Raw genomic sequence first — 26578 nt, 5'->3', positions numbered from 1 at the left:
AAATCAAAGCTCTGGCCCATGTACTTTCAGATAAGAAGATTTTTTAATTTTGTGTTTTTTGAAATCCTTTTCTGGCCCTGTGACCTACATATGCAACAGACCGGAACCATTTGAACAACTTTGAAAGGGGACCACCCAAGGATCATTTCTGTAAAGTTTGGTTGATGTGCAGTCATTGGTTTCAGAGGAGATGTTGTTTATGTTATATATATAAGTTTTTACTATATGCATATAGGGAAAATCAATGACCCCCTGGGGCGGGGCCAATTTTGACCCCAGGGCTTTTATTTGAACAAACTTGGTAGACACCCATTAGAAGATGTTTCATGCTAAATATCTTAGCTTTAGCTCTTTGGGTTCTTTAAAAGAGGATTTTTAAAGTTTTTACTATATACATATAGAGAAAATCAATGACCCCCAGGGCGGGGCTGATTTTAATTCTAGGAACAAAATTTGAACAACTTTGGTTTTGGACCTATAGATGATACCATAGACCAAATATCAAAGCTCTAAATATCTTACCTGTAGCCTTTGCCAATTCAGAGAAGAAGATTTTTTTATGTTTTACTATATACATATTAGAAAAACCTATGACCCCCCGGGGCGGGGCCAATTTTGACACTAGGGACAAAATTTGCACAACTTTGGTATTGGACTTCCAGATGATACCATAGAACTTATATCAAAGCTCTAGACCATTTACTTTCAGACCAGAAGATTTTTCAAGTTTTCACTATATGTATGTAATGAAAATCAATGACCCCCCTGGGCGGGGCCAATTTTGACCCTAGGGCCATTATTTGAACAATCTTGATAGAGGTCTACTACACAATGTTTCATGCCAAATATCTTATCTGTAGCCTTTGCCAAATCAGAGAAGAAGATTTTTTTAGATTTTACTATATACAAATTAGAAAAACCTATGACCCCCCGGGGCGGGGCCAATTTTGACACTAGGGACAAAATTTGAACAACTTTGGTAGAGGACCCATAGATGATACCATATACCAAAAATCAAAGCTCTAGGCCATTTAGTTTCAGACCAGAAGATTTTTCAAGTTTTCACTATATGTATGTAATGAAAATCAATGACCCCCCTGGGCGGGGCCAATTTTGACCCTAGGGCCATTATTTGAACAATCTTGATAGAGGTCTACTACACAATGTTTCATGCCAAATATCTTATCTGTAGCCTTTGCCAAATCAGAGAAGAAGATTTTTTTAGATTTTACTATATACAAATTAGAAAAACCTATGACCCCCCGGGGCGGGGCCAATTTTGACACTAGGGACAAAATTTGAACAACTTTGGTAGAGGACCCATAGATGATACCATATACCAAAAATCAAAGCTCTGGCCCATGTACTTTCAGATAAGAAGATTTTTTAATTTTGTGTTTTTTGAAATCCTTTTCTGGCCCTGTGACCTACATATGCAACAGACCGGAACCATTTGAACAACTTTGAAAGGGGACCACCCAAGGATCATTTCTGTAAAGTTTGGTTGATGTGCAGTCATTGGTTTCAGAGGAGAGTTGTTTATGTTAAAAGTTGACGACGCACGACACACGACGACGGACACAGGGCGATCACAATAGCTCACCCTGAGCATTGCTCAGGTGAGCTAAAAACAACCAATTATTCCTAAAGTAAAATGACATCTAAAATAAATAACAAAATATAAATATATTTACAACATATATATAATTTATATATTATTAAAATAAAAACAAGAAATGTCAGAATGACTTGTATGCCTCATGAACTTTAAAGTGAGACATCTTATCAATCAAGGTAAATTGTGAACAGATGTACATACCCCCCCCTTTCATATAGTTAGGTTTAAAGTCACAAGGACACTGCTGACTGCGACATTCCCTATACTAGTATTTCATATACATAAAATGATTCTATATTACACATATTAAACTTTATTTACAGTAATAAAAGAGAATGTTGATTTTTTGATTCCGTTTTACGTCACACCGACACAGTACAGGTCACGTTCCAGCTTTAGTGGTAGAGCAAGACCTCAGGTGCCCTTTCGTGTATTATTTCAGGCACAAGCTAGCACCCAAATAGAACCACCGACGGTCCGTAAGCTACCTGGAAAGCTTCCTTACATGAAAAAAATCCAAGTCCTATCGGGATTCGAACCCACAGCAGTGAGGAGCAAGTGTATCTTAAATATGCTATTGATTTTGTTATAAATAGGCCATAATATCCCTATAATTATATATACACTTACTTGTCATGAAATAACATAACCCCAGTGTTTCATGATGTGCATATAAATGTTTTGTCAAAGAATCTTAGTATTTAAGAATGTAATTTTTTGCAAAATTCTTCTTAAAATCCAAAATATGTTACAGGTCAAGGTCATGTCAGCATACATGTTATTAGTGTTATATTTAAAGGTGTTATATCTAAGTATACAGGTAACAGTGTCCTTATCTAAACTTTACATAACTAATTAACCTTTAACCTGCTGGAACAGTCCATTCAAAGTTTAAGGGATTTCAATATCAAAATACTATATCTGAGCTTTTAGCAGTATAGTGCCTGGTCACATTATACACCTAGCCAGGCTCTAAATTGGTGGCAAAGGCTAATCACATATGGTTCCTGCAGGATACGTGTTAAATCTTATACATCATTAAAAATCTATCAGAAAAATATTCAATTTACACTTATTACCTCATGTATTTTCATCAGATATACATAACATAAGAAACATAAAGATAATACCTTTCAACAAAATAAAATAAAATTTTTGTATGAATAGCACAAAATCAAATAGAAAATAAAACTTCAAAATATAAAGCATCAACAAAACAGTAACAAACAAATCTATTGGCATGCAAATTTATCATTATTGTCAATTTTAACACTGACTTCAAAAAGTACTGTCAAAACTAGTTTTTCAGCATTCCTATTATAAAGACCCATTATGCCCCAAAAAGGCTTTTATTTTCATCTTCCAAAAGCATCTTATTATTGGTGTCCGGGTTTCAAAAAAAAATTATTCATTGGAGAAACACGTAAACCACCTTCTGTTTCTGTTGCTATTGGCAATTAGTACAGGCACTGGTTGAGGACCACCAAAACCGGACAACCATCAAACCCGGACGGCCGCGAAAATGCTTAATTTAGTATTTTCTTTGTTCAGTGGTTGTCTAACTTTTTTATCAACAATAAATGTATGTTTCTTCTATAATTAAGTAAATGAATTTATTTCAACCTTCGTTAATGGTAATATTTTAATGTCTATTTCAAGAATGTTGACGTCAAAATTTGGGCGTCAAGAAAGCAATGCCTGACCTCACATACCAGCTATAATCATTTGCAGAGTAAAAAATACAATATCCAAAACTTCAGCATTTGTTTCTGAAATATTGTATATTATGTTAAAAATCAAAAATTAAAACACCCAAGCTTTTATCTGAATTAAATCATGTCATGTACATATCTGTCCCGACACATGGTACTGTAGTGTAGACAATTTAGGTAATTTTGATACCCGCCTTGACAAGCCTCAGATATAAGTGTCAATATAATCAGAAATAAACAAACAAGTTTGTTAGTAACCAAACTGTACTGTGTCTAAATTTTAGGTCTCTAGGTTTGAAATTATGAAATCTGTATGGGAAAATGTTCAAAATGTGTCCGGTTGATGGTCCCCGATCAGTATAGTTTAATTTTGAAATTAGTATTTTGTATGGAAGTCAAAATACTACTTTGTTTACAATGTGCTACTTTAGTGACATAATAATGTTACATTCAGCACTACTTTTTTCAGGTGATTAGAATCTGACAATTTAAACATTAGTAAACTAATGTTTGGCAATTTAAAAATGTATTAATTATTTAGGCATAATGTGCCTTTTAATATATATAATCAGTTAGTGCCTTTTCATAGTTTAAGAAAACATATCTAAATAGAAGGATATCAAATATGTATACATATCAATATCCTTACAGTATAATTTATGTAATATATTATTCCTCTGCTACATGTATATACACAATACATAGATGCACCAACTAACAGAGCTTTCTTTTGTAAACAGTATTATTTCCTAAACCTTAACCTACTGTATTTGTGGAATGGACATGACCATTTAAAGTTTAAGGGATTTCAATATCAAAATATAAAGTTACCAACAGTATAGTGTCAGGACAGACTACCTGTATGTATAGGCTGGCCTAGTTCTGTAAAACATATCAGCTAATCCATGAAATCTTGGACAAATATACAATTTAATATACATTTAATACAAAATATACTGTGATGTAAAATCCCCAATATTTGTTATATAGTTTTATGCACAGCATAAATATAAACATGAGATGTCAGAATTATACCAAGTATGTATTTCAAATAGTATTACTGTTAATGAGCAGACAAATTTTTTACATTAAACACAAAGTGACCGTGACCTTTATAGAGTCACCATGTATCTTCAACACAAGAATGAAAACAAAAGCACTGCATGTGGTGTTCATCTGTTAAATTAACCACTTTTGATAACAACCTCATTAATGTAACTGTGTAGAATCATTTTTTTACATTCTGTATATCACACAATCAAATCTTGGCTAAATCTATAATTCAGATAAAAAGTTATCAATATTCAGTCTCAAGTACAGTCTCCATTCTCTTAGCACAAAACCCAAATGTTAAAAATATCTCAACACATCTTTAAATATATGCGTTGTACAGAAAATATGTTAATACAAGCTTATCAGTTATATCCAAAGTTTGTAATAATCTAACAAGAAAACTGAAAGCTTGCCGGAAGCAAACTAGCAAACCTCCACTGTACTTAACTTTTATCAGAATTTACTATTAAATGTTTCAGCAAATACAACACTTCACTATTTTAAAGTTTTAAAGATCTTGGTACGAGAGGTTTATGCATTTTTGTGATATGTCTGGCTAATTCTGTCATCAGCTGCTGGTCATCTGTTCGTCCACAAGCCACCACTTCAAACTGTGTATCAAGCTGCAAGAAAATCATCTTTTATAAAGAAAATATTTCCTACAAACATTTAAAATTGATGACACACAACTTCAAATAACACCGACAATACATATTTAAGGCATTGAAAGATTTACAAAACGTTTTATCAGGCAATAGACAGGAGGAGAGTATGACAGACATACAGACAAAGGAAATTCTACATGACTCCCCCCACCTGTAAGTGGTTTGGGCATAAAAAAGACATCCAATTTTTGCAATGATGACATCATGATTTCCAAATATTGAGCTGCAAAAAGCAGCAAGAATTTCAAATCTCAATTTTATATCCTAAAGTATTCTAAAAAGAATATAAAATCAAGCAATAACTACACATGCTGACCAACATTCCTGTAAAGTTTCATGACTCCAGGTCAAATTCTTTTTGAGCTATGCGCGATACAAATTGCAAAAAAGTCAAGGGTAATAACTCTTACAAAACTAAATTAATCCACACACAAAACCCTTGGTGCACAACTTCACATGCCGACCAACATTTCTGTGAAGAAGTTTGTCGACGAGCTCGAGTAGTTTTGGAGCTACATGTAACACAACATTGAACACACATGCAAAAACAAATCTACCCCCCAAATCTGTCCAACATTTTGTACCTCCAATATTTCCTTTATGCAATCTTGCTTTGTTTAAAAGCTTTTTACACAATAGCTTATTTCAATGTGTAGTTTTCTTATGTTTAAACATGATTCAGAACACTGCTTAACTTCATAATAGCACATTCTTAGTCCATAGTTAATTTTTGTTTTAAACTTAGTATTTTAACAACTAGAGATGAATATATTATACCTTAATTCTGGGCTTTGTTGGTGTCTTACTGAAGTGAATCTTTTTACTGGATTTCTTGAACAGCTTAGACTGTAATAAATATAGATCATATATCATGACTTAACATGTAAAATTAATCACAATGCCACGGAAGGTAAAAATCAAAATGCTCAATCTAATTATACAATGATCACTTATCAAACATATTAAATATTCCAGATGTAAGCACTTTTCATTTAAAGACTCTTAAATAAAATGTGTATGAATCAATTGTTATAAAATAAAACACATCAACAATTATGTTTTTATTGATGAAATAATCCAATAATATCAGTATGTTATAAAGCTTCATTTATCAGCTTATATTTATGAATAGAATTTGCAGAAGAATGTCAGAGTAGAACAAGAGTATGGCATGTGATGTTAATGTTTGTCTAGTGCAACAACTACAATAACTGATTTTGATAACATTTTTTAAGTCCAGGTTTCATGTTGATAACTTTTAAAATGTTTGAATTAAAGTTTTGCTTTGAAACAGGTGAGCTAAAAATGTAGCCTGCTAGTAATATAAGCAGGACAAGTGGGCCTGAAATATTTTTTCATCCCTGAATAACTGCAATCATTTATTGTTAAATACACTGAAGAGGTTCTATTCTATGAACTGCCTGTCTCAATGTATAACCAGATACATCATATTAAAAGGCTTGCTTCAATATCTATAGTTACTTCACATTGTATAAAACTGGACTCATACACAGCTGCAAAACCTTTATTAGACTCATCCAATATAGATTTGACAGCTGTATTGCACTCAACAACGAATATAACCTCATATCATTTTTTATCAATAAGTAACATCAAGTAATTGCTTTTGAATTGTACCACTTAACCATTCAATATAATTATCCTATTATCTGACAGTTAAGTCCATTTGGCCTTTTCCATGTAACATCCAAGATAATAGCAGACAGCTACAAAAGTATCTGAATGAATTATACTAAGGGAGCCTTGCAACGTCAAACCTTAACAATATTAAGTCACATTAAGTCCTTCATATAATTTGGATATAGAATTAACATGTTATTCAACATTAAACAAGTACAATATGGGAATATATATGGACTTATACACAGCTTTAGAAATCATACAAGACTCGCCTGGTGGCATGTCCAATATAAGTTTCTCTAGCTTTGTTCTCTTTCAAATATATTTCCATACTGTTAAATAACCTATAATTAGCAAACAGAGAAACAATATAAAGTACATATTTCCTCAGGTGATATTTTTATTTGATACTACATTAAAAAATTATATTCAGTGTTTTACCGTATTTTTTCTGTTTGGCATGTTAAAACCATCCTCTGACTCCTGGTCTGGTAAAGTGTCTTTAATAATAGATGGAGGAGAAAACAGAATGCTTGTATCTCCAATCAAAGATTTGCTCTGAAAACCATAACAATACAGCACTTTATGCATTAATCATATCTCAAAACTATCTTGTTATTACGTGTCATGTCAAACTAGAAATGTGTCCATAGGACACAGGTGCCCCCACACTCCACTGTTTTGTCAACCTAATTACTCTAGGTCAAATATTTTTTGGGCTATATGTTTTACAAGTTGAACTAAAAAAATTTTTAACTAAGTAAAGGGAAAGAACTTTACAAATACAGAATAAATACACAAACAAACACCAAGGTGCCTAAGTACACATGCTGACCAACATTCTTGTAAACTTTCAGGCCTAACAAGTTGAAAATTGCAAATTTATACTAAGTCAAGGGCAATAACTATGACAAAACAGAATTAATCCACAAGCAAAACCCCAGGTGCACAACTTCACATGCTGAACAACATTCCTGCAAAGTTTCATGACTCTAGGTCAAATACTTTTATTGTTACGTGCGATACAAAATGAGAATGGACGGACAGACAAGGGTAAATCTAAATGCTCCCCCTAAAGTGGGGGCACAATTATAAGAAATAATACTGAAACGAGGATCATTTCAGTTCTAAAAGGGGAATCATACATATAAAATCCATGCCAGAGTTACAGAGTTACCCCCAAAAGGATTGAAACATGTCATATAGTAATAAGAGTAAAATTTTATATTATGGAAATGAAAAAAATATTAAAAACTTACAGGTGTTTCAGGAGATAGAAGTAGTGAGTCTGTGCTGGGGTAAAATGGTGTTGTATTGGCTGGCCATTTCTGATTCAATGACTGCTTTGCCCTTCTCAAAGGCTTTAAAAAAAACATATAATAATAATAGTTATCAGTTTGGTTTACACAAAATTTATTTTAGTTTTATTATTTAGGAAGCCAATAGCTTATAACCACACTTTCGAAATACGTTCCTAAGACCAATCAGTATTGAGTAATGTGTGTAAAGTTTATTGCTTAACTTAAGGAAACAACGACTTGCCCATGACAATTTAAACCCATGCGGCTTGCAATCATTAGAATACTAGTCCAACCACTTGGCAATGCCACCGCTTTAAAAGTTGTTATAATCAAGCATTTTAGTTCATGAAACCCTGGCCCCGTGTTCACAAAGATTTAAGGATCAGGATCAAGATCAGGATCAAATTAAAAAAACTCATATTTTATCCCTTGCTCATCCTCATAGATTAAATATCTAATATTAACTTGGTAAAACTGGACTTGAAATAACATGTTTACAAAATTTTAGAATAAATTTATTGTTATTTTTGTAAGATACTAGCATTTTAAAGTCGATCCAAATATTGATCTTGATCCTAAAATTGATCCTTATTTTGATCAGATTATTTTTGTATTTGTTTTGTAATTTGCTGTGCTTATCCAAAAATAGGTTGGTTTCGTTGTAAATCAGCATTTTCTTACATTTTGAATATGTACCATTTAATTCTAGCAAAATATGATAAATTTTAGGAACATAAAACAATGAAAATAAAATCAGGATCACTTGATCCTGATTCTGATCTTTTCTTTGTGAACACGGGGCCAGGAGTTACAGAATGATAGAATGATTAAATGGACTGCGTTTTAGGGCATAGTCAGGCAAAAACTTCGCTGAAAATACTTTAAAATATCATTCATCTTTAAATGTGATAGAATTTGGATTATCATTATGAATTAAGAACTTTTATTGTTAATTAATTGCATCAAATCATGCCTCAGAAAACAGTATTTTGATTTATTACCTCAACACACGGTGTTTAAAGGAAGTTAGTCAGAAACAGTTGAACCTCCAAACAAAAGTTTAAGAATTCAATATAGTTTTCATTCCTATGTAGCAGATGAGAACAGTGTAAGGCTAATATGTGCTTATGATCATTTATGTTAATGAGACTCAATGATCGTCATTTTTATGTAAAAACTGTAGGTATGCTGTGCTAAATACTACTATGTGCTTATGTCACAGGGATGTTCAAATATACATTTGTTCATTTTACAAGCATATGCCGTATACATGTATATATTTTCATATTCATGTATAGGCCTACTTATTACGCATTGTTATTATTATTTCGTGAAATAAAATAAAAAGAAATCCTAGGTAGTCCCTGTGATTATGTGAATCAACAAATGAAACACACAAGATAGCTAGCAATTAAATGAATGTATATATAATACAAGACATTTTAAAGTGATAAGGAACTTGTCCACATGATTGATAGCTATTGTTATCCTATTTACTTAAAAATATAATGTGTTATAACACACTAACTGTTTTTAGCGCTCAAATGTGTATGCTAACAAATACTATCGGTTTATGTTTTTGCTTCATATAAGAATGTCTATTTATCTCATACCATTAAAAACTAACATGCTACTGTATACAGTCAGACTTCATCTATGTTTCTGAAACTTCATTACACTGTTAACTCGAACTAGGCCGTCCTTGAAACTTAAACACTCGCAGGTTTGCGTGAACCAAAAAAGTATTTCAACAGTCCAAAAGTGAGCATAACTAACCATTCTGCTTTGTTTCTTTGAAGCATTGATATGATCAACAAACTCTGAAGTTGACATGTCTGCCTCATAGCCAGTATCTTCACGGATCATTGCCTCCACATCATCTAGCTGACATGGACTCTATGAAAAAATAAAATAACTTCTATCAAACATTTGATTCTTATTCTTTTAAAATCACCACTGGTTTAGTGAATGGATTAATGCTTAAATACTCAAGTGTTTATATGACAAAAGATATTATAGCTAGGTACATCTAATAACTTGTTTTAGTGAACAGATGAGTATACTTTTGGAAAATGTTAAATTGTCTTTATATTTCTTACTGATTTAAATGTGTTTCTAAGCCCAATTTGAGTTAAAAGCTAGTCACTGCAAAAAAAAACAAAAAAACTATTCTTGGAAAACAGAGTGAGGGAATGATCTGAAATTTTTCATACAAGTTCTTGGTCCAAACTTTCACTAAATGATACACAAGTCTTTAAAAAGATACTTCTAGTCTTGCCATGTCGAAAACCTCAGTGGAGTTTCCTGGCTTTACAAATTAAAACATCATCAAAGAGCAATCTATATCATTAAGACAACTTACTATAAGTTTATTCATGTGCGACTGTCTAATCATCTCTAAGGCATTCTTGAACGGAGTTGGAGTTCTGGGTGTGGCTTGGTAAAATATCTTTGGAACAACTGGTGTATGATTATCACTAGAACTAGACATGTAAAAACAACTTTAGTTATTCCCTTAAAATGACTAATGCAATAAAGCTTATAGCATAAAATATTTTCTCTAGACTTTTATCAACATGCTTTTATAAATTCATTTAGAATAACCAAACTTTCTATAACTGTACAAGGAATTACATTCAATTTATGGCTGTAGTACTAATTTCTATATTGAAATATTTTACAGAAAGCAAATTTCAAAGGGTGAGCACTGTCCATACCTGTCAGTAACTTTGACATCAGGTGTGTTTAGTATTGACCCATGTCCAGATGTTGATGAAGCAAGTTTACTGCACACTGGTGTTGATGTCACCTTCCCAAATGGTATTTCAGGTGAATTTAAAAACTAGAATTGAAATTGTAATGTGTTCTCCAATCACATTGTCTATAAAATATAACTTTTCATTAGAAGATAAAATTTCCAAAACACCAGGCCCTAAGTTCACTGAGAGTTGAGAATAAGGATCTAAACTTAAAAAATCTCCCATTAATTCCCGTTGATTTAATTTTCAATATCAACTTGACAAAAGTGGACATAGTGGAAAAGATAACATATTTATTAAATTTTAGTGGAAAAAATTTACTTTACATGATATGCACATAAATTTAAAAATTGATCACCATATTGATTTTGATCCTTATTTTGATTCTTTTTTTTATACTGTAATTCACTAATCTTGTCCCAAAATAGTCTGTTTCTTTGCAAATATATGCATTTTTTTTTACATTTTGTTAATCCAAATATTAATCTTGATCCAGATCTTTTCTTTGTTAACACAGGACTTGGAATTTAGGGATAAGCAAGGTTAGTTTGGGAATGGGAGAATACTATTAGAAATTGCTATAGTCAGTTATGTAACATGACATTAAGATAACTCCAAGTTTTCCTCATTTATTGAATAAAGACTACATGTATTTACAGTTTCCTCAACTCAAGTACTCAATATTAGATCAGGCCTCGATAAATTTGTCAAGGCCTGTAGATCATTATCAATCACTCATAAATGAACAAGAGCTATGTTCAAATGAATGCCATGCCCCCAATGATGACCTCTAGTGCCTGGCGGATAGAACTCATCAATGTGTATAAACCTATGACATTTAAAGATGGAAGAATTTCGATGGTATTTTTAAGGTTCAAGTGTTGTGACAAACAGACCAAACCCAACCTACATGGGTGCAAGTTAAAAATTCTGAAAAACCTGAACTATTTGTTTGGGGGCCAGGGGGCCGCAAGGGCCCCCGGTGGGTCCAGGGCAACGCCCGGCCAGGGGTCCAGGGGGCCGGAGGCCCCCGGAAGCTCCTGCATTATAGCACATTTGAAGGCCTAAAATGCAATTCCCTTGAATGATTACATGCCAGATAACATACATACTGTAGTATAGTATTTTCACTTAAATATTGCTCACATAATTATTTTCTTCTTTTCTCTCTCTTTTTCTTAATTATATAAACAAAAACATTTCAACACAAAAAGAAATGTGCATTCATATATTGTTTCCACTATTTAATATTGTGGTTCCAACAGTAAAGAGTGATAAAACAAACCAATATATAAATAAATTGAAAATTGAGTTGATTTGTACCGAGTTTACGTTTTAATTAGGGCTGAGCTGACCCTGATTCCATACAAACAATAAATTGTTTTCAAAAAAGATAATTAAAACAAGCCTGGTTATGTTTCACAGTAAGTTTGTTTTTCATATGGTTTGGATCGTCTGCGTGCATTTAATTCTTTTTTTCCCGCTGGATCCATACTTGATGGATTTTCTACATACAGTGCAGAAAGCTACGCCGGGAACGTCTGGCTTTTCCAGCCAGTTTCCGTAGTTATCCCCGTTTCGATCACATACAGACAACCATTCCCATCTCCATTTATTTTTTGAGGTCTTCTCGATATCTTTTGTATTAAATCCTTCGTGTAGAAACTTCTTTTTGACTAACAAATTGTATAATTACTTTCTGTTTACTCTGTAGCCGAACGGTAACGAAGCCGCTTTTTCATTGGATGATTATAATTAGCGCGCCAATCTAAATCGTTGTAATAAATTCACGGATAAAATTGCATGCCGGAATTAATAATACATGTTTTCGTAAACATCTCGTATATCTTTGGAAACTATCGGCAGTTTCCGCGAAAGTTTACTATTGGCGCTTCGAGAACAACCGTGAGCATCCGTATGTTATATAGCGTTCTCGATTATGAACTTCTAATCGGTGGTACTTCTCAGTTCGAAAGAGTAGACCCGCACCATACCCCTCCAAATATCTCAACGGATTTACGTGATTTGCAAAAATGATCCCTCCGGCACGTGAAAAACCGGAACTTCCGGCACATGCCGGAAAACTTGCACCCATGAACCTATCCATCTGTGGCTTAAAAATGAACAAAAAAGTTTCAGTAAGTTCTTAAGAAAAAAAATGGAAGAGTACTGACCAACAGACCAATCTTCAGTAATAACAACATTCATACATAAATATTATCAAAACTATTTGTAAAATTTTACCTGTGATGGTGAGAATGGAAGGTTTTTTATTGGTGTTCCTTTTGGTGTTAAAGATCCTCGTTTAGGAAAGTCATGTTCACAGCCACTTGAAATATTTCCAGTACTTTCATTTTCTAAAACATTCGGCACAGTTTTGTCACAATTCTCAACTTGCATAACATCACCTATTTGATTTTTTTTGGTAACCTCGTAACTATTGTCATTGTTCACTGTCACTGTAGAATTATTTTGATATTGTAGAAACAAATTTCTGCCTGGATCTACATTTTCTTTCTCTTTATCCTCAGAGGGCCGCACCCTAGAAAACTGCTCTTTCATTTCCATTCTCTCTGGGGTGTGAAACGATTCCTTAATATTGCTCTTTGGTAAAATTCTTTTGTGACTTGCCTGCATGGATATTTTAAACACATCAGATTTATATAACATTACATTTTCCATTTTAATAAATACAGTGCCAATTATAAATACAGTGTTGCATCTAGGTGAATTAATAGTTTGATCTGCGCAATATTCGTCAATAATTTATTTTTTCTATTTCCATTGTTGAGCGGACATAGCTGTCAAAACATTTTTCAGTTAAGTGGGGGACAATCCCCCATAATTTTGAAATTCTAGATGCAGCACTGTAAATACCTTTAAACCTCTTGTAATTAGCTTAATGCACATTTTACAAAAATGTTATACATTTCTGAGATAAATTTTTATACCAGACGAGTGTAATTGCCTGTAAACTTTAAAAAGCATTATTATTTACGGTCAATTAAAGAATTAACATGAAATATATTTACATTTTCATACATTAACAGAAATCCACAATATTACATAGGTTATCCTTTATCTTATTATAATTGCATGCACCATTAGCATGAATAAAAGATTGGCATGTTCTAAATAAGCATTTGACAAAGATAAAATTTAATATTTGTGCAAGATCATAGTTATTTGTTTCAAGATCTTGCAGGTTGCCAGGGGTACGCCACTCTTAATGGTGTACAGTACATTTCTGCAGTTGCAGTCTGATTACTGAAATGGTCTCTAAACACTCCATTACATGTCCCTCCTTTCACTGAGTGACTATACTGATCCTGTAACACAGTGCACCATCATCCTGGTGCCATTACTTGTTGACTTGTTACAACAAACGTGCTTGAGGAACAGTAATGTCCCTCAGTGCAAACCATGCCATCATGCAGTGTTCCAGATAATTTCTGCGGTATACTAGTACAACACTACATCAACACATCATCAAACTATAATCATGGAACTTGACTGTGTGCACCTGACTGTTGGTACCACATAATCTGACAAAGTCTTCATGGGACCTTCTACAACAATTGTGTTTAAATGATTAAACTTGGTTTTGTTGTCAATAGTAATGATGTTACACAGTTTCACATGAGCCAAACAATAGCAAATGGTAAGGAAAAGTATACAGTGTATGGGTGATGTCAGACCCCAACCTCTGCAAAAACGTAGGGTATGCCAATAAATGCAAGTAGAAAAACACCCACTCTAGCAGACCCCAAAAGGGCCTATTGCCTTAAAATAGACATTCGTGATTTTTGAAATAGATATTAATGTTGCACAAGGTCACAGGCAAAACATGAACAATCAAATGAAAACACAATCTGTTGGATATTAGATAAAGTCGCATGTGTCTGCATGATTTTTAACTAATTTCAATTTCCTTTAAATGTGTAAATTTGTATGAATTGATGTTATTTTCTGGAATTTCAGAAATTTCTTTTGTATTTATTATACTAAGCATCATTTATACTAAATAGATACAAAAAAAATATTTCTGAAATGGATGAATACTTAGTATATTAAGAGAAATGTAATTTTCAAAGGGTGTAAAGGTATTTATGGATGACACTGTATATTAATCATTCATCATTATTAGAGAAATGTTCAAAATATGGATAGACTGAATAGCAAACATTGCAGACCTGTCTGTCTGACCATCATAAAATCATATATAAAACTAACTGATTTAATTCAAAAAAAAAAAAAAACTACAAAAACTGAATACTTCACAATAATTGCATATCTTACATGTTTCCTTTTCCTACGTAGTATAGCTGGGGCAGTGAACTTGGATGTGACAGGAGATGTTATAGGAATCAACGATACATGACTTTTTAATTTGTTGATATCATGTCCATCAAACCTGTATTCTACAGAAAAATGTTTAACATTCAATATTTTAAGCATATATATCAATCAAATTTATATAATGGCTTTATGAGCTTTCTGACAGATTAAAATATCAAAGCAAAATTTCTCCACTCAACTTTTCTCAGTGCTGGATAGTATAATTAAAGGAAAGGAAAGATGGGGCACAGTTTTGTACAATGCTTGGGCCATCCTTAAAAAAATGTTTGTTTGCAGTAACCCGACCCAGAATTTTCAAGGTGCGTAGGTAGGTCGATTTTTTTTTTTTATTGAACTGTACTCCCAAATAAACATGGAATTTCAAAATGCTGGACATTATATGCTTTGATAATCTGGTAGCAATTAATAAATTGATAACTGAATTCTAAGTTAATAAGACCTACATTTTATTTCTTCTATTAACCTTTAAAAGAATGAAAACAAAGCACAAGGCATAATTTTCTGATTCAAAAAAAAAATTTTTTATCCTGACCATGAAAAAAAATTTTGAGTAGGGGCAAATTTTGTGAGTCGGTCGCGTTACTGCAAAAAAACATTTTTTTAATGATGGCCTTGGCAGAATTATTAGGGAACACAGATTTCACAATTTTTGATACAAGGAAAATATACAAAATGAAAATACACAAAGTTAAATTGTTCAAAAGTATTCCAACTTCTTTTATGCTGCATGCCTCCAGATGAGCCAAAATATTTCAAGAAAATCAAACTTGAGAAAAATGTACTTAGATTTTAAGAAAAGTGAAAATATTCAAGATTCAAGTTTTTTTTAGGTGAGTTTGATGTTGCACCAACACAGTCCAGTTTTTCTTATGGAGGAAGACCTCAGGTGCTTTTCCATGCATTATGTCAGGCATGAACAGGCACCTAAGTAGAACCACTGACATTCCGTAAACTAGCTAGAATGAAAGAATCCAAAGGACTGTCTGTCCAGATTTGAACTTACAGCAGTGAAAGGCAAGTAGTTTTAAGTCAACAACCTTGACCATTCAACCAGGGAAGCCCTATATGACCAACCTATAATTTTCTAAGTTCACAAGGAACTAAATTAATTTAAGCAAATACCATGCTAGAGATATGGGTCTTGGTTGGTGACACACAATTCTGACCCAAGAGACCATATAGTTTCAAGTGATATCTTTAGAAGTTAGAGATTGATGTGACCTTAATACCCACTACATTCTGACCTTATCATTTTCTTTTAATAATGTATAGTTATCAAATGAGCCATTTAAGTTTGTCCATTTCTCGTTGTTGTTAAAGCGTAAAATCTTGCAAAAATAAAAACAAGATCATATTAGTGGAAATGATGTTACAGATATTATTGCTAGGATATCTTACTTTTTTCCTCCAATGCTGTAAACTTGATAGGGGTGACACCTGTATCAGAATCTATTCCACTGACAAGGTCCAATGTGTTAAGTCCACTAAAACCTCCATTACATTTTACCTCACATTTCTGTCTGAAATGTAAAAAATGTGATGAAAATGAGATGATTTATAAAGACGTAATGTGAAAATTCATCCAAACATTACTACTGTGTTACAAATATACATTACTCATTTAGGATTCAAGTTAAAACAGTAATACAATAGTAGTACAACTTTGTTGGTTGAAAAATAAGATGTGTATATCATTTTTTATATATATATATATAAAAGGTAGGTGTGTCTTGTTATTTCATATAATTGACACTATTCCTATAAATAAGACATAATTCTTAGAAATTCAAATAAACTTTGTGCCCTAGACTAAGTCAGTGTCGCATTGACAGTAAACATTAACTATGAAATATTTAATTCACATGTATACCAAGTTTCTAAACTGTGTGTCATCAAAGAATATTCTAATATCATAAGTTAACCGTTATTACCATAGCAACTACAATTTTAACCTGAAGAAAAATATCTATGCATTCCATAATATTGATCTTTCGATCAATATTAGTATATTTTTGAGGTATTAAAGGATCTACTTTTGAGGTCTTATATACACCTATCTGATTTTCATTACTTGAGAAAGGGGAATAATTCAGTTAAAACCTATCAGTTCGATAGAGACCTTAAATTATGACTTTAAAGTGTGATTTTTTAGTAAGAATGGCTTCAGCAGGTGTAGATTAAATATTGCAAGCCAAACTTTAATATATTCTTTCAAATTCAATACTGCAGCTAAATAGTTCACATTTAGATTCTTTAACCTAATTTTAATATTTTTCAAGTTGTTTTAGACAGCATGACTGGACTAATTTTTCATGAAAACATACACATATTTTTACCTGAAGTCAAGGTTTCATATTTTTCATATAGCTATATTTCTAGACAGACAGGAAAACAGAGGACAAATCTATAATACCTTTCCTGTGTGCACACTAGTATGAAACTAATGACTGTCTTGATAAAATATGCACTAAACTTACTTGACTGTCACATTGTCTACATCCCTTGAAACATTTTGAAAAAGTTGCATGGGTTTTAAACTAGGCCTCTCAACTATTTCTTTCTTTGAACTGCTGAAAAGCTGGACAGGTTTCAACTCTTGTCCCCCATACATTATCTGTACCGGTTTTATATTGTGCCCTAACTCAACTGGTCCAGGTGTAAATGGTAAGAATGATTCACATTCTTTAATGTCAGAGTCCAGCTCACATTCATATCTCTTCTTCATTGTAGAATTCCAGTGATTCTTTATAGCATTATCAGTCCTACACAATGTAAAAATGTGAAATATGATTTTTGTAGACTTTTATTTTCAAGTAATTTTTTGATTTTGTTAATAACAAGGACTATAACTATAGCTGAGCCAATCCAGTAGACAAATTCAGCAGGTTTAGGGTATATATCGAAATCAATTTTACATTATATGCATATATATGTGATTAAATAGAATATATGTGTATGAAAAGTAAATAAGCACATAAATAGAAAACACTATTCACATACATTCAATAGCAAGAATTTAAATAATCATATAAATAATGGATCTTAAAGCTAAAGCTTAAAAGGTCACATTACCACTTATCAGCTTTACTAGTGGAAGAAAATGCCAGGTATCCCTTTGTGCATTATTTCAAACACTCAGTAGTACCACAGTAATAAATTCCTCACATGAAAGAACCCCTAATGTAATTCAAACCCACAGCAGTAAAGGTCAAATGAAGTGACATTCCATTATTATTACATGTAGTGTACATAGACCATGTAGTTGTAATGAAGTTTACCTTCCAGGCAGGAACTTTGCAATTTCTGCCCATCTATTGCCTAATGTTTGATGTAATTTGTATATCAGTTTATCCTCTTCTTCACTCCAAGCACACTTCTTTATATCCGGGTTTAAATGATTGTGCCACCTTAAATACAGTTTACAAGTTAAATTTTGAGAAATATTCAAAGCAACATTTAAGCATGTTTCAATATTTCTTTACTAAAGTAATTATGTGTTTAAAGATCCTGTAACACATTTTTTTCATGGTTTTATTTCATAAATATGATGCTCAAATTAAGATTTGTCAATATTGTAAGTTCCAATAAGCATTATTTATAAAGATATTTCCCAATTTAACATTTCGTGTAAATAAAGGGAGGTAATTAGAAATTTATTTTCTATCAATTTTAAGTCAAATTTTCCAAAAAGAAATGAATGCATGTAATTTATGGATTAAATATAATGTTCACACATATTTGCAGTACACATTTTAAATATTCTTCACTGTTTGAAAATTGTTTTATTTGCATAACTATATACATATATAACTTTTTGCAAGTGTGGTATACACACAGTAACAATATCAATCACAAAACATACAGGATCTTTAAGGAGACTATTTTACCAGTAAGTCTATAACAATATCATATCACATACTTTAAACTTATTTTTGTTCCAATAGTTGGCCATCTTGTCATTAAAACATCTAATTCTTTAATTATTCATCTTTTTTGCCATATTTATACATCTTTTTTTTCCCCAACTTTTGCATTTCTTAATGAATACAAAAAATACTAAAATACAAAACATAACTTCATCCAAATCTTACATTTTACTAGATTCTACTTTAAAAATTTCTCTATACCTTTCTCTGCACTGCTTTCCAGTCCTTCCGTTTAAATATTTGGAGATGATTGTCCACTTCTTTGCACCAAATTGTTTCACCAATTCCAAAACCTTTTGGTCTTCCTAAAACACAGAAAATTGAAAAAAGACCAAACGTGATTATTAAACTTCCTCTTGTGGATTCATGGCTTAAAAAAAGTATCATTTTTATGAAAGAGGCCAAAGTGTGCCTGAGTAAGGGGAAAATCAGATAAACAGTTTGCACTTTTAACTCCAGTTCCATGATTTATAAAAAATTTTTTTAGATACTCTCTTGGCAATTCTTAATACCAAATATCTTGTAGAATTAGCTTTCAACGTTCAAAACAGAAAAATTTATGGGCCTTTTGCATATATTTCTATAATATAAATGACCCACACACTGGGCTCAGCTGTTTTTCACCAAAACACTACATGTACCATTTATACATTCAGATAACTTAATAATATGAAAATCATTCAGACAATACTAACTATCCAACATCTAAGTTCTGGACCTTTATCTTTCAGTGGAGAAGATTTAAAAAAACAACATGTATATGTAACAAGAAATGTTGACCTTTGACCAAACAGGTATGAAAAATTGATTAATATGTAATTTTTAGAAAGTTTATTAGTGAATGCTACATAACAAATATCTTGTAGTTTATTTTCTTAAAAATTATATTTGGAATATTAAGAGTGAAAATATGTGGCATTTAATCATGTTGAGTGAAAATATATACCATATTTCACGAAAAGGAAAAGAATTACCTTTTTATTTCATTCTATTAACAAAGAAAAATGGTTACGAAATCCCCTTGCTTGCTATGCAACTGCAATTGTACAGTGCACAGAAATATACTGATTATTTATAGATGGGTCTTGTTTTGCCTGTATATACGCGCGCTGTTTGACGCTTCATTGTGACGTCACTATACAAATCTTTAAACGTCTGTACAGCGTTAATGGCTGAATTAAAAATATTGGTGTTCGGATTTATTTTCTTAGTTAGACCATTTTCTATCATTCTAGATAGTTTTCAAAACAAAATTCAACAAAAGTTGTTTTTTATTTATCAGATTTTTTAAACAAAATGGCGAAAGAAGTCCCTTAAAATGAATATGAGTTTTGACTATGCCCACTTTCATATTTATTTTTTATTTTTATATTATATGATGATATAGCACCAATTATAATATTTCATGGATAAAATTAAATAAGTGGTTATATTACAAGGTGTCCGTTTGACCCTTGAAACAAGTCTTTGACCCTTCAAATTTCCAAAAGGCCTGATTTGACCCTCAGGATTTTAACTGGAGGGTCAAATTAAATATATCAATTTTTTTTCAGTTGAACCATTTTTACCCATAAGATATAATTTAATAATCTTTTTTTTTGTACTACTAAGACTACTAAGCTGAATATCCAATATCTCTGGGTTTAAGAAAGTCAGAAGAGATTTTCCTTATTCTGTCTGTTTCAGTACCCCCCCCCCCCACAGGGTGGGGCTAATTTTTACTTGGAAAGTGAAGCTAATAAATGTTATTTAAGTGGGACATTACTTAATGAAAGCAAAGGATTGGTATGAAATTTTTGAAAAATGATTTCTTATAATTTATAAGTTTATTACCTCTGGTGTCCAAGGTCCTTTAATCAGGTCTGGGTTGAGTACTTTATACCAGCGATGTTGACACTGCAAGTCAGATCTATCAGGAAAATACCTAGAAACAAGCTTCCAATCTTGATTACCTACTTGCTCAACAACTTGTTTTAATTTCTCGTCCTGTGAAATAAATATTTATAAAAGATAATTTCTAACAGTTCAGTATGGCATATTGCACAAATATTATCTAAATAAACCTAGGACTACAGAGCAAAGAATCTAGTCTACCAACAGTCTAATATCTTTATTAACGATATATAAAGTTATATTTAAGTTACTGGGAAAATATTTACATCATTTTTACTTAAATGGCATCATTTAACTTGTGGAAAGTTTACAACCTTAATTTTTGGCTAGAAAAAGTTGCATTTAATATTATATGTTCAATTTTTTATGATAAAAAAATGTGTAATGTAATTTGAGAGATGTTGCTGTTAAAAAGAATTGTGAATAACAACTCCACACAAAGGTTCACTTTGTGCACATCATGCTTACATAAAGGTGGGTACTGACAAAGACTTTAATTGTAAACAATGTTATCTAAAGCTTAATTACCTCTTCTTTAAGCCAACGTCCCCTGTTTAATATTTTCTTATGAGGATTTATTTGCTGACAGGCTAGAACATATGACTCTACAGCATCATCAGTATCTTCATCACTACTGTAGAAACTCTTTATTGAAAGACTGGAAATAAAAATAATCATTTTATGCCACTTCATGGTGTTTTGACAGAGCTTTTTTTTCTTCTACGGGGCTCTCGTTAGCATTTTGAGACTGGGACCAGGGTCCATGCAGGAGGTGAATTTCGCATGATTTTCAAATATTTTTCATTCAAGATGGAATTTCAACAGAAGAAAATTAATTCATTAAAAACAAGCAAAAACAAGATTCAGTATTTAAATTTATCAACATTATAAGCTGCTGTCATGAAATATTTCAGTTATTTCTACATCTTTGATACTTTGTTATGCTTCACACAATGTATAAACAAGAGCAATCACTGGGCGGAGACAATGCTTAACTTTTTTTTACTAGCAATCACTGGGCGGAGACAATGCTTAACTTTTTTTTACTATTTTTAAAGGAAAACAAATAAATGGTTTAATCAAATCTTTAAAAATAAAATTAAAGGGATAAAGGGAGAAGTGAAAAGGTGCTAGGCGCATTGTTTTGATCCACTGCTATTCAAATAACATGTAAAACACCACTGACTTTTAACTAGATGCACACATAACTGTATTGAGCCATTTCCTTGTGCTCCTGTTGTTGAAGTCGATTTCGCTTTGATGTTTAAGAAGTTTACAAACTTTAAATAACTAAGTCGGCTAAAGTCGCTCAAATCACTCAGCTCCTAGAGCTCTGATTAAAATAATTTTCAGGGTTTCTTGCTGAGTAATTAGGGTGGTGCGGTAGCTCAGTTGGTTAGACGATTGGCTGTCACTCCTGAGGTCCCGGTTCGATCCTGGGTAACACCCTTGGGATTTTCCAGAGACACTTTCAGAGTTTCTCATCTAACTAGAGGTGTACTGGTCAGAAATCCAGGTAATCCTCGCATCAGTGCTACACACTGGGCATGTAAATGAACCAAGAGGTCTATTCAATAAGAGAGAGGGACTAGTTCCTGGATTCCCTTGTATCTTGTAGCTTTCTCTGAAGTGACTAGTCTATAGTCATGTCTACGTTCCCGTGAGGGGTTTGACATATATAGATAGATGGGATGGTATAGGATAGAGTTCAGGGTTCTAGGCTATAATTTTGCATCCAGGACACAGGATCGAAATGTGCCTCAACAGAAACCCTGAATTTTATGTATTTTTCATTTACAGTGATCCAACTTGTTGGTGATTTGAACAAAATATCAAATGATGTATCAAATATCGGTCATTTTGTAATGATACAAAAATTGTATCGATTTTTTTGACTGATACACAACCCTAATGGGAATGCACCATTAGGATATCTTTACTGACTGTCCATAAAATAAACAAGTTGAAATCCTAGACACATTGCACATTCTATTTTAACTTACCTAAACATTTGTTTATTTCTAGATAAAAAAAGAGCACACATTTTCTTGGGCTTGATGTTGATTAATCAAATTATAAAAGCCTTTATTCATCAAAGCACAAATTGTTTGATTCTTTACGTGCTATCGTGACGTCACACACGTGACAATTGGAAATGCATCGTTCCTTAATTGTTATCAATACCAAAGACTTGTCTAATAATCAGAAAACTTCAAATAAACAGCTTATAATAGAAAAAGATTTTTTTCGCAAAACAATGAAGTTCGACATATGTCAGAAATGAAGCGGATTTTTTTTTTCTGAGTTACCTATCCTCGGGGTTGTCGTTCATTTTTGCGCCGCAAAAATCCACGGTGATACATTTCTAAACTGTAATTTGCACTAAAAACACATACATTTACAAATATAATATTAAAATTGTAAAGAAAGGTGCAGTTTTTCAATAATTTATTATGGCGGAAGACTGAATTGCGCGCTGTGTATTCCAATTGGATGTTGATTGGTTGATCAGGTATTTCCGTCGGTAGCAAGATAATTCGCTACCTCGTCAATTTAACCCCTACGGTATGACTAAAATATGAAAAGGAGATTTTTTTGGCGCAAGGGCACAAGAAATTTAAAATCAATATTGACTTTGTTTGAGTAAATGCCGAATGTACACATACATTGTCAAAATGATTCTTATGTTAAAAATACATTTTTCTACAATGCCATAAAAGACTGGAATTCTTTACCAGACAACATTAGATCAATTGACAATATCCAAACATTTAAAACGAAAGTAAAACTTTTTTTAAGTAATGAAAATGATAAACAAGTGAATAATATGTTTATTTATTATTAAATTGATGTGTAACTTATGATAAGGTTTTGTAACATGTTTATGTGTACTTGATATGTTTTAGTATAAACGAAATTTATTTCATTTTGTTTGTGAAAAATGTGTCTTGATTGTTGAAAATTGTCATTTATTTTAACTTCTTTATAACTTATTTATTATTATGTAAGTTAGTGTAATAATTTTACAGAAAATGGACCCCATTGGAAATAAGCTTTTAGCTTAATGGGCTATCCTAGGGTTACATAGAACATACTCATTAATTAATCTTATAATTATTTTTGTTGCATTTATGTGTGTGTTTTTATATATATGCTAGTTGATATATGTGATTAAATTGTATGTGTATATGTATATTCCCTGAATAAATCGATACGATATGAAAATTCATCAAAAAGCGATATCATTAAATTTGATCATAATCATTGCAATGACCTTTAATCACCAGTTGCTCTTAGTTTTTGTTTCTTTTTTTTTGTTTTTTGTTTTTTGCAAAACGGGCACGCAAATTACATTTATCAAATTCTACAATAATAAAGCTAAAAATAATTATTTTTATTGATAAATTTAAGTAAGTGCGTTAGTTTTATTTATTTTTAAATAATTTGCAATTTTGATTTTTTAAAAGATGTATATGTTTGTTTACTGTACTGTAATGGACATTTTCTCGGCGCATCTACAAAGTTTTTTTTTTCTAAACGGGTATTATGTCGATGAATTACATCAGACAGAATAATAATAATAATAATAATAGGCCTAATATCTATAATAATAGATAGCAATTGATTTTCGTAAATAAATCTATGTTTTATTTTATTAGATGAAAAATAATGAAAATATTAAATCTGTATAAGGATTATATTATACAATTATTGACTAGTGAGCCATTGAATTGTCTTTCCTGTATGGTTATTGGATATGACCTAATTCTATTTTAACATTGGGAAATTCCATTTCATCCAGTGAATATGATTATATGATTTGTTCTGTTGACTACTGTTTGAACCAATAAGATCGCAGTTATTATAAGATTATATGATAAGTATATTCATAAGATGCTCTTTGAACAGTGGACAGTGAAATTGTTATACATATCCTACATATTTATATATAGTCATTAAAAATTATATAATCAATAAAATAATGATATAAAAAAAGTAATCATTAGAAAATGATTCTGTAAAAAATTACCGGAGCTGTAAATTTCCCCCAGGGAAAAATGAGATAAAAACGATAGCCTCTTATGCAACTAAGATGCATAATTGCAGATTTTATGAACATGCGAGCTGAAGTGTTCAATTTTAGTTGTTCTTTAAAGAACTGACATTTTAAATGGACGTTTCTCCTGCATTTTCCTATAGGCAATTTAAAACTCACGATTAATAATTTTCTTAGAAACTTTCTGACTGTTATTCTTTCTTTGAATATTGAATGATGGCTTCTTTTGCTTTTGCATTCCCCGGGAAATTTCAGACATGCAAAGGTGATATAATATAAATTTTAATGTAAGGTAAGTAAACATTTTTTCTAACTTCCACTTGATACTACATGTAATATAAATGATACAGCATACTGTATTATATAAGTTCTTAAAGAACTCTTTAGAATGCTTATGATCACATAAAATATTGCGATAATCCTTCCGAGAAATATGTTTTAGAGAGTTGAAAGCAAGGCCATGCTGTGTAGGTATACGAGTATTTATCATCAGATTTAAGGGACTATCTCTAATTTATCACTAGATGTTGTTAGAAATTATATTTTTTTTACAAAGACGTGTAAAACGTAGTTCTGTGGTCAAAAATAAGCGTGTATATGCATGTATTGTATTAATATTACAATGCATTTAAAAATAAAATAAGATCATCTTTTATTACAGTGACCGATGTTGCATTACAAACAACGATGTAAATGATGTGCAGGTATACGCCCCGTCCACACCCCTTAAAAGTATAACGACTGGTTCTACGGGGCTATATATGTCACTTTAATTATTTATATTGTGGTCTCATAATCAAATGGACAGCAAGGGGTTCCAGAGATTAAGCAAATTTTTACTTTTCATAAATTTAACATACGGACGAAATTAAAGAGAACAGTACAAGTCAACCCGGCCCCAAATCAACCCGGTTTCATGTCGTCCGGTCCAAATTAGGCAATCCGGTCCAAATTCAATCTGATTTCTGGTAAACCCGGTCCCATTGTTATTATTATTTATTTAGCATTACTTTTTCTTCGTTAATTTTTTCTACTCAAGCAAAAATGTGAATAATTATCATTGCAAGATTAAAAAAAGATTCATGATATCTAGAAGCACATTAGACGTTGTCACGGATTTATATTGTAATATAAATCCGTGACGTTGTTGTTAAAACTAGTTAACACAATAAGTGTGCTTTATTGTTTAATTAACAACTTATTTAAAGATCCTGTAACATAATATTTTATGGGTAAATTTGTCATAAATATGATGCTTACATTAAGATTTGCCAATTTTGTAAGTTCCAAAAAGCATTATTTATAAAGATATTACCAAATTTAACATTTCATATAAATAAAGGGAGGTAATAAAAATATTTTCTATAAAGACTAAGTCAAATTTTTCAACATGAAATGAATGCATATATTTTGACGATTATATATAATATGTACAAATATTTGCAGTACATAATTTACATATTCTTTGATGTTTGAGATTGTTTTATAAGCATAATTGCATACAAATACATATCATTTCATTTAAGTGTGGTATACAACCTCAATTACAACATACAGGATCTTTAAAGTAAATCTGGGATATACGATAACGTAT

The 26578-nt window shown here is 31.7% G+C and overlaps 1 protein-coding gene across 2 annotated transcripts; it reads right to left on the bottom strand.

The window, feature by feature from the left end:
* Positions 1-23436, bottom strand: LOC132718063 (myb-related protein B-like). Of its 2 annotated transcripts, none has more exons than XM_060701677.1 (16): positions 22931-23075; positions 21456-21585; positions 20868-21020; positions 19236-19339; positions 18387-18515; positions 17586-17870; positions 16507-16628; positions 15049-15170; positions 12994-13380; positions 10708-10832; positions 10353-10473; positions 9767-9886; positions 7949-8050; positions 7131-7247; positions 5826-5894; positions 1-5006 (listed from the first exon to the last, which is right to left on the bottom strand). In XM_060701677.1, the coding sequence occupies exons 1-16, from the start codon at positions 22969-22971 to the stop codon at positions 4884-4886; spliced, it is 2250 nt and encodes a 749-aa protein (XP_060557660.1). In that variant the 5' UTR covers positions 22972-23075; the 3' UTR covers positions 1-4883. The 2 variants fall into 2 exon arrangements, with proteins under 2 accessions (XP_060557660.1, XP_060557661.1); XM_060701678.1 differs by lacking the exon at positions 22931-23075 and adding an exon at positions 23237-23436 and having other exon boundaries at positions 2-5006.
* Between the last annotated feature and the right edge of the window lie 3142 nt (positions 23437-26578).

The sequence above is a fragment of the Ruditapes philippinarum genome, unplaced genomic scaffold (genome assembly GCF_026571515.1).
Source record: "Ruditapes philippinarum isolate M1 unplaced genomic scaffold, ASM2657151v2 ctg1120_1_1_1_1, whole genome shotgun sequence".
In the NCBI taxonomy this organism is placed as follows: domain Eukaryota; kingdom Metazoa; phylum Mollusca; class Bivalvia; order Venerida; family Veneridae; genus Ruditapes; species Ruditapes philippinarum.
The sequence above is the reverse complement of the archived record's forward strand: the minus strand, read 5'-3'. Positions and strand labels throughout refer to the sequence as shown.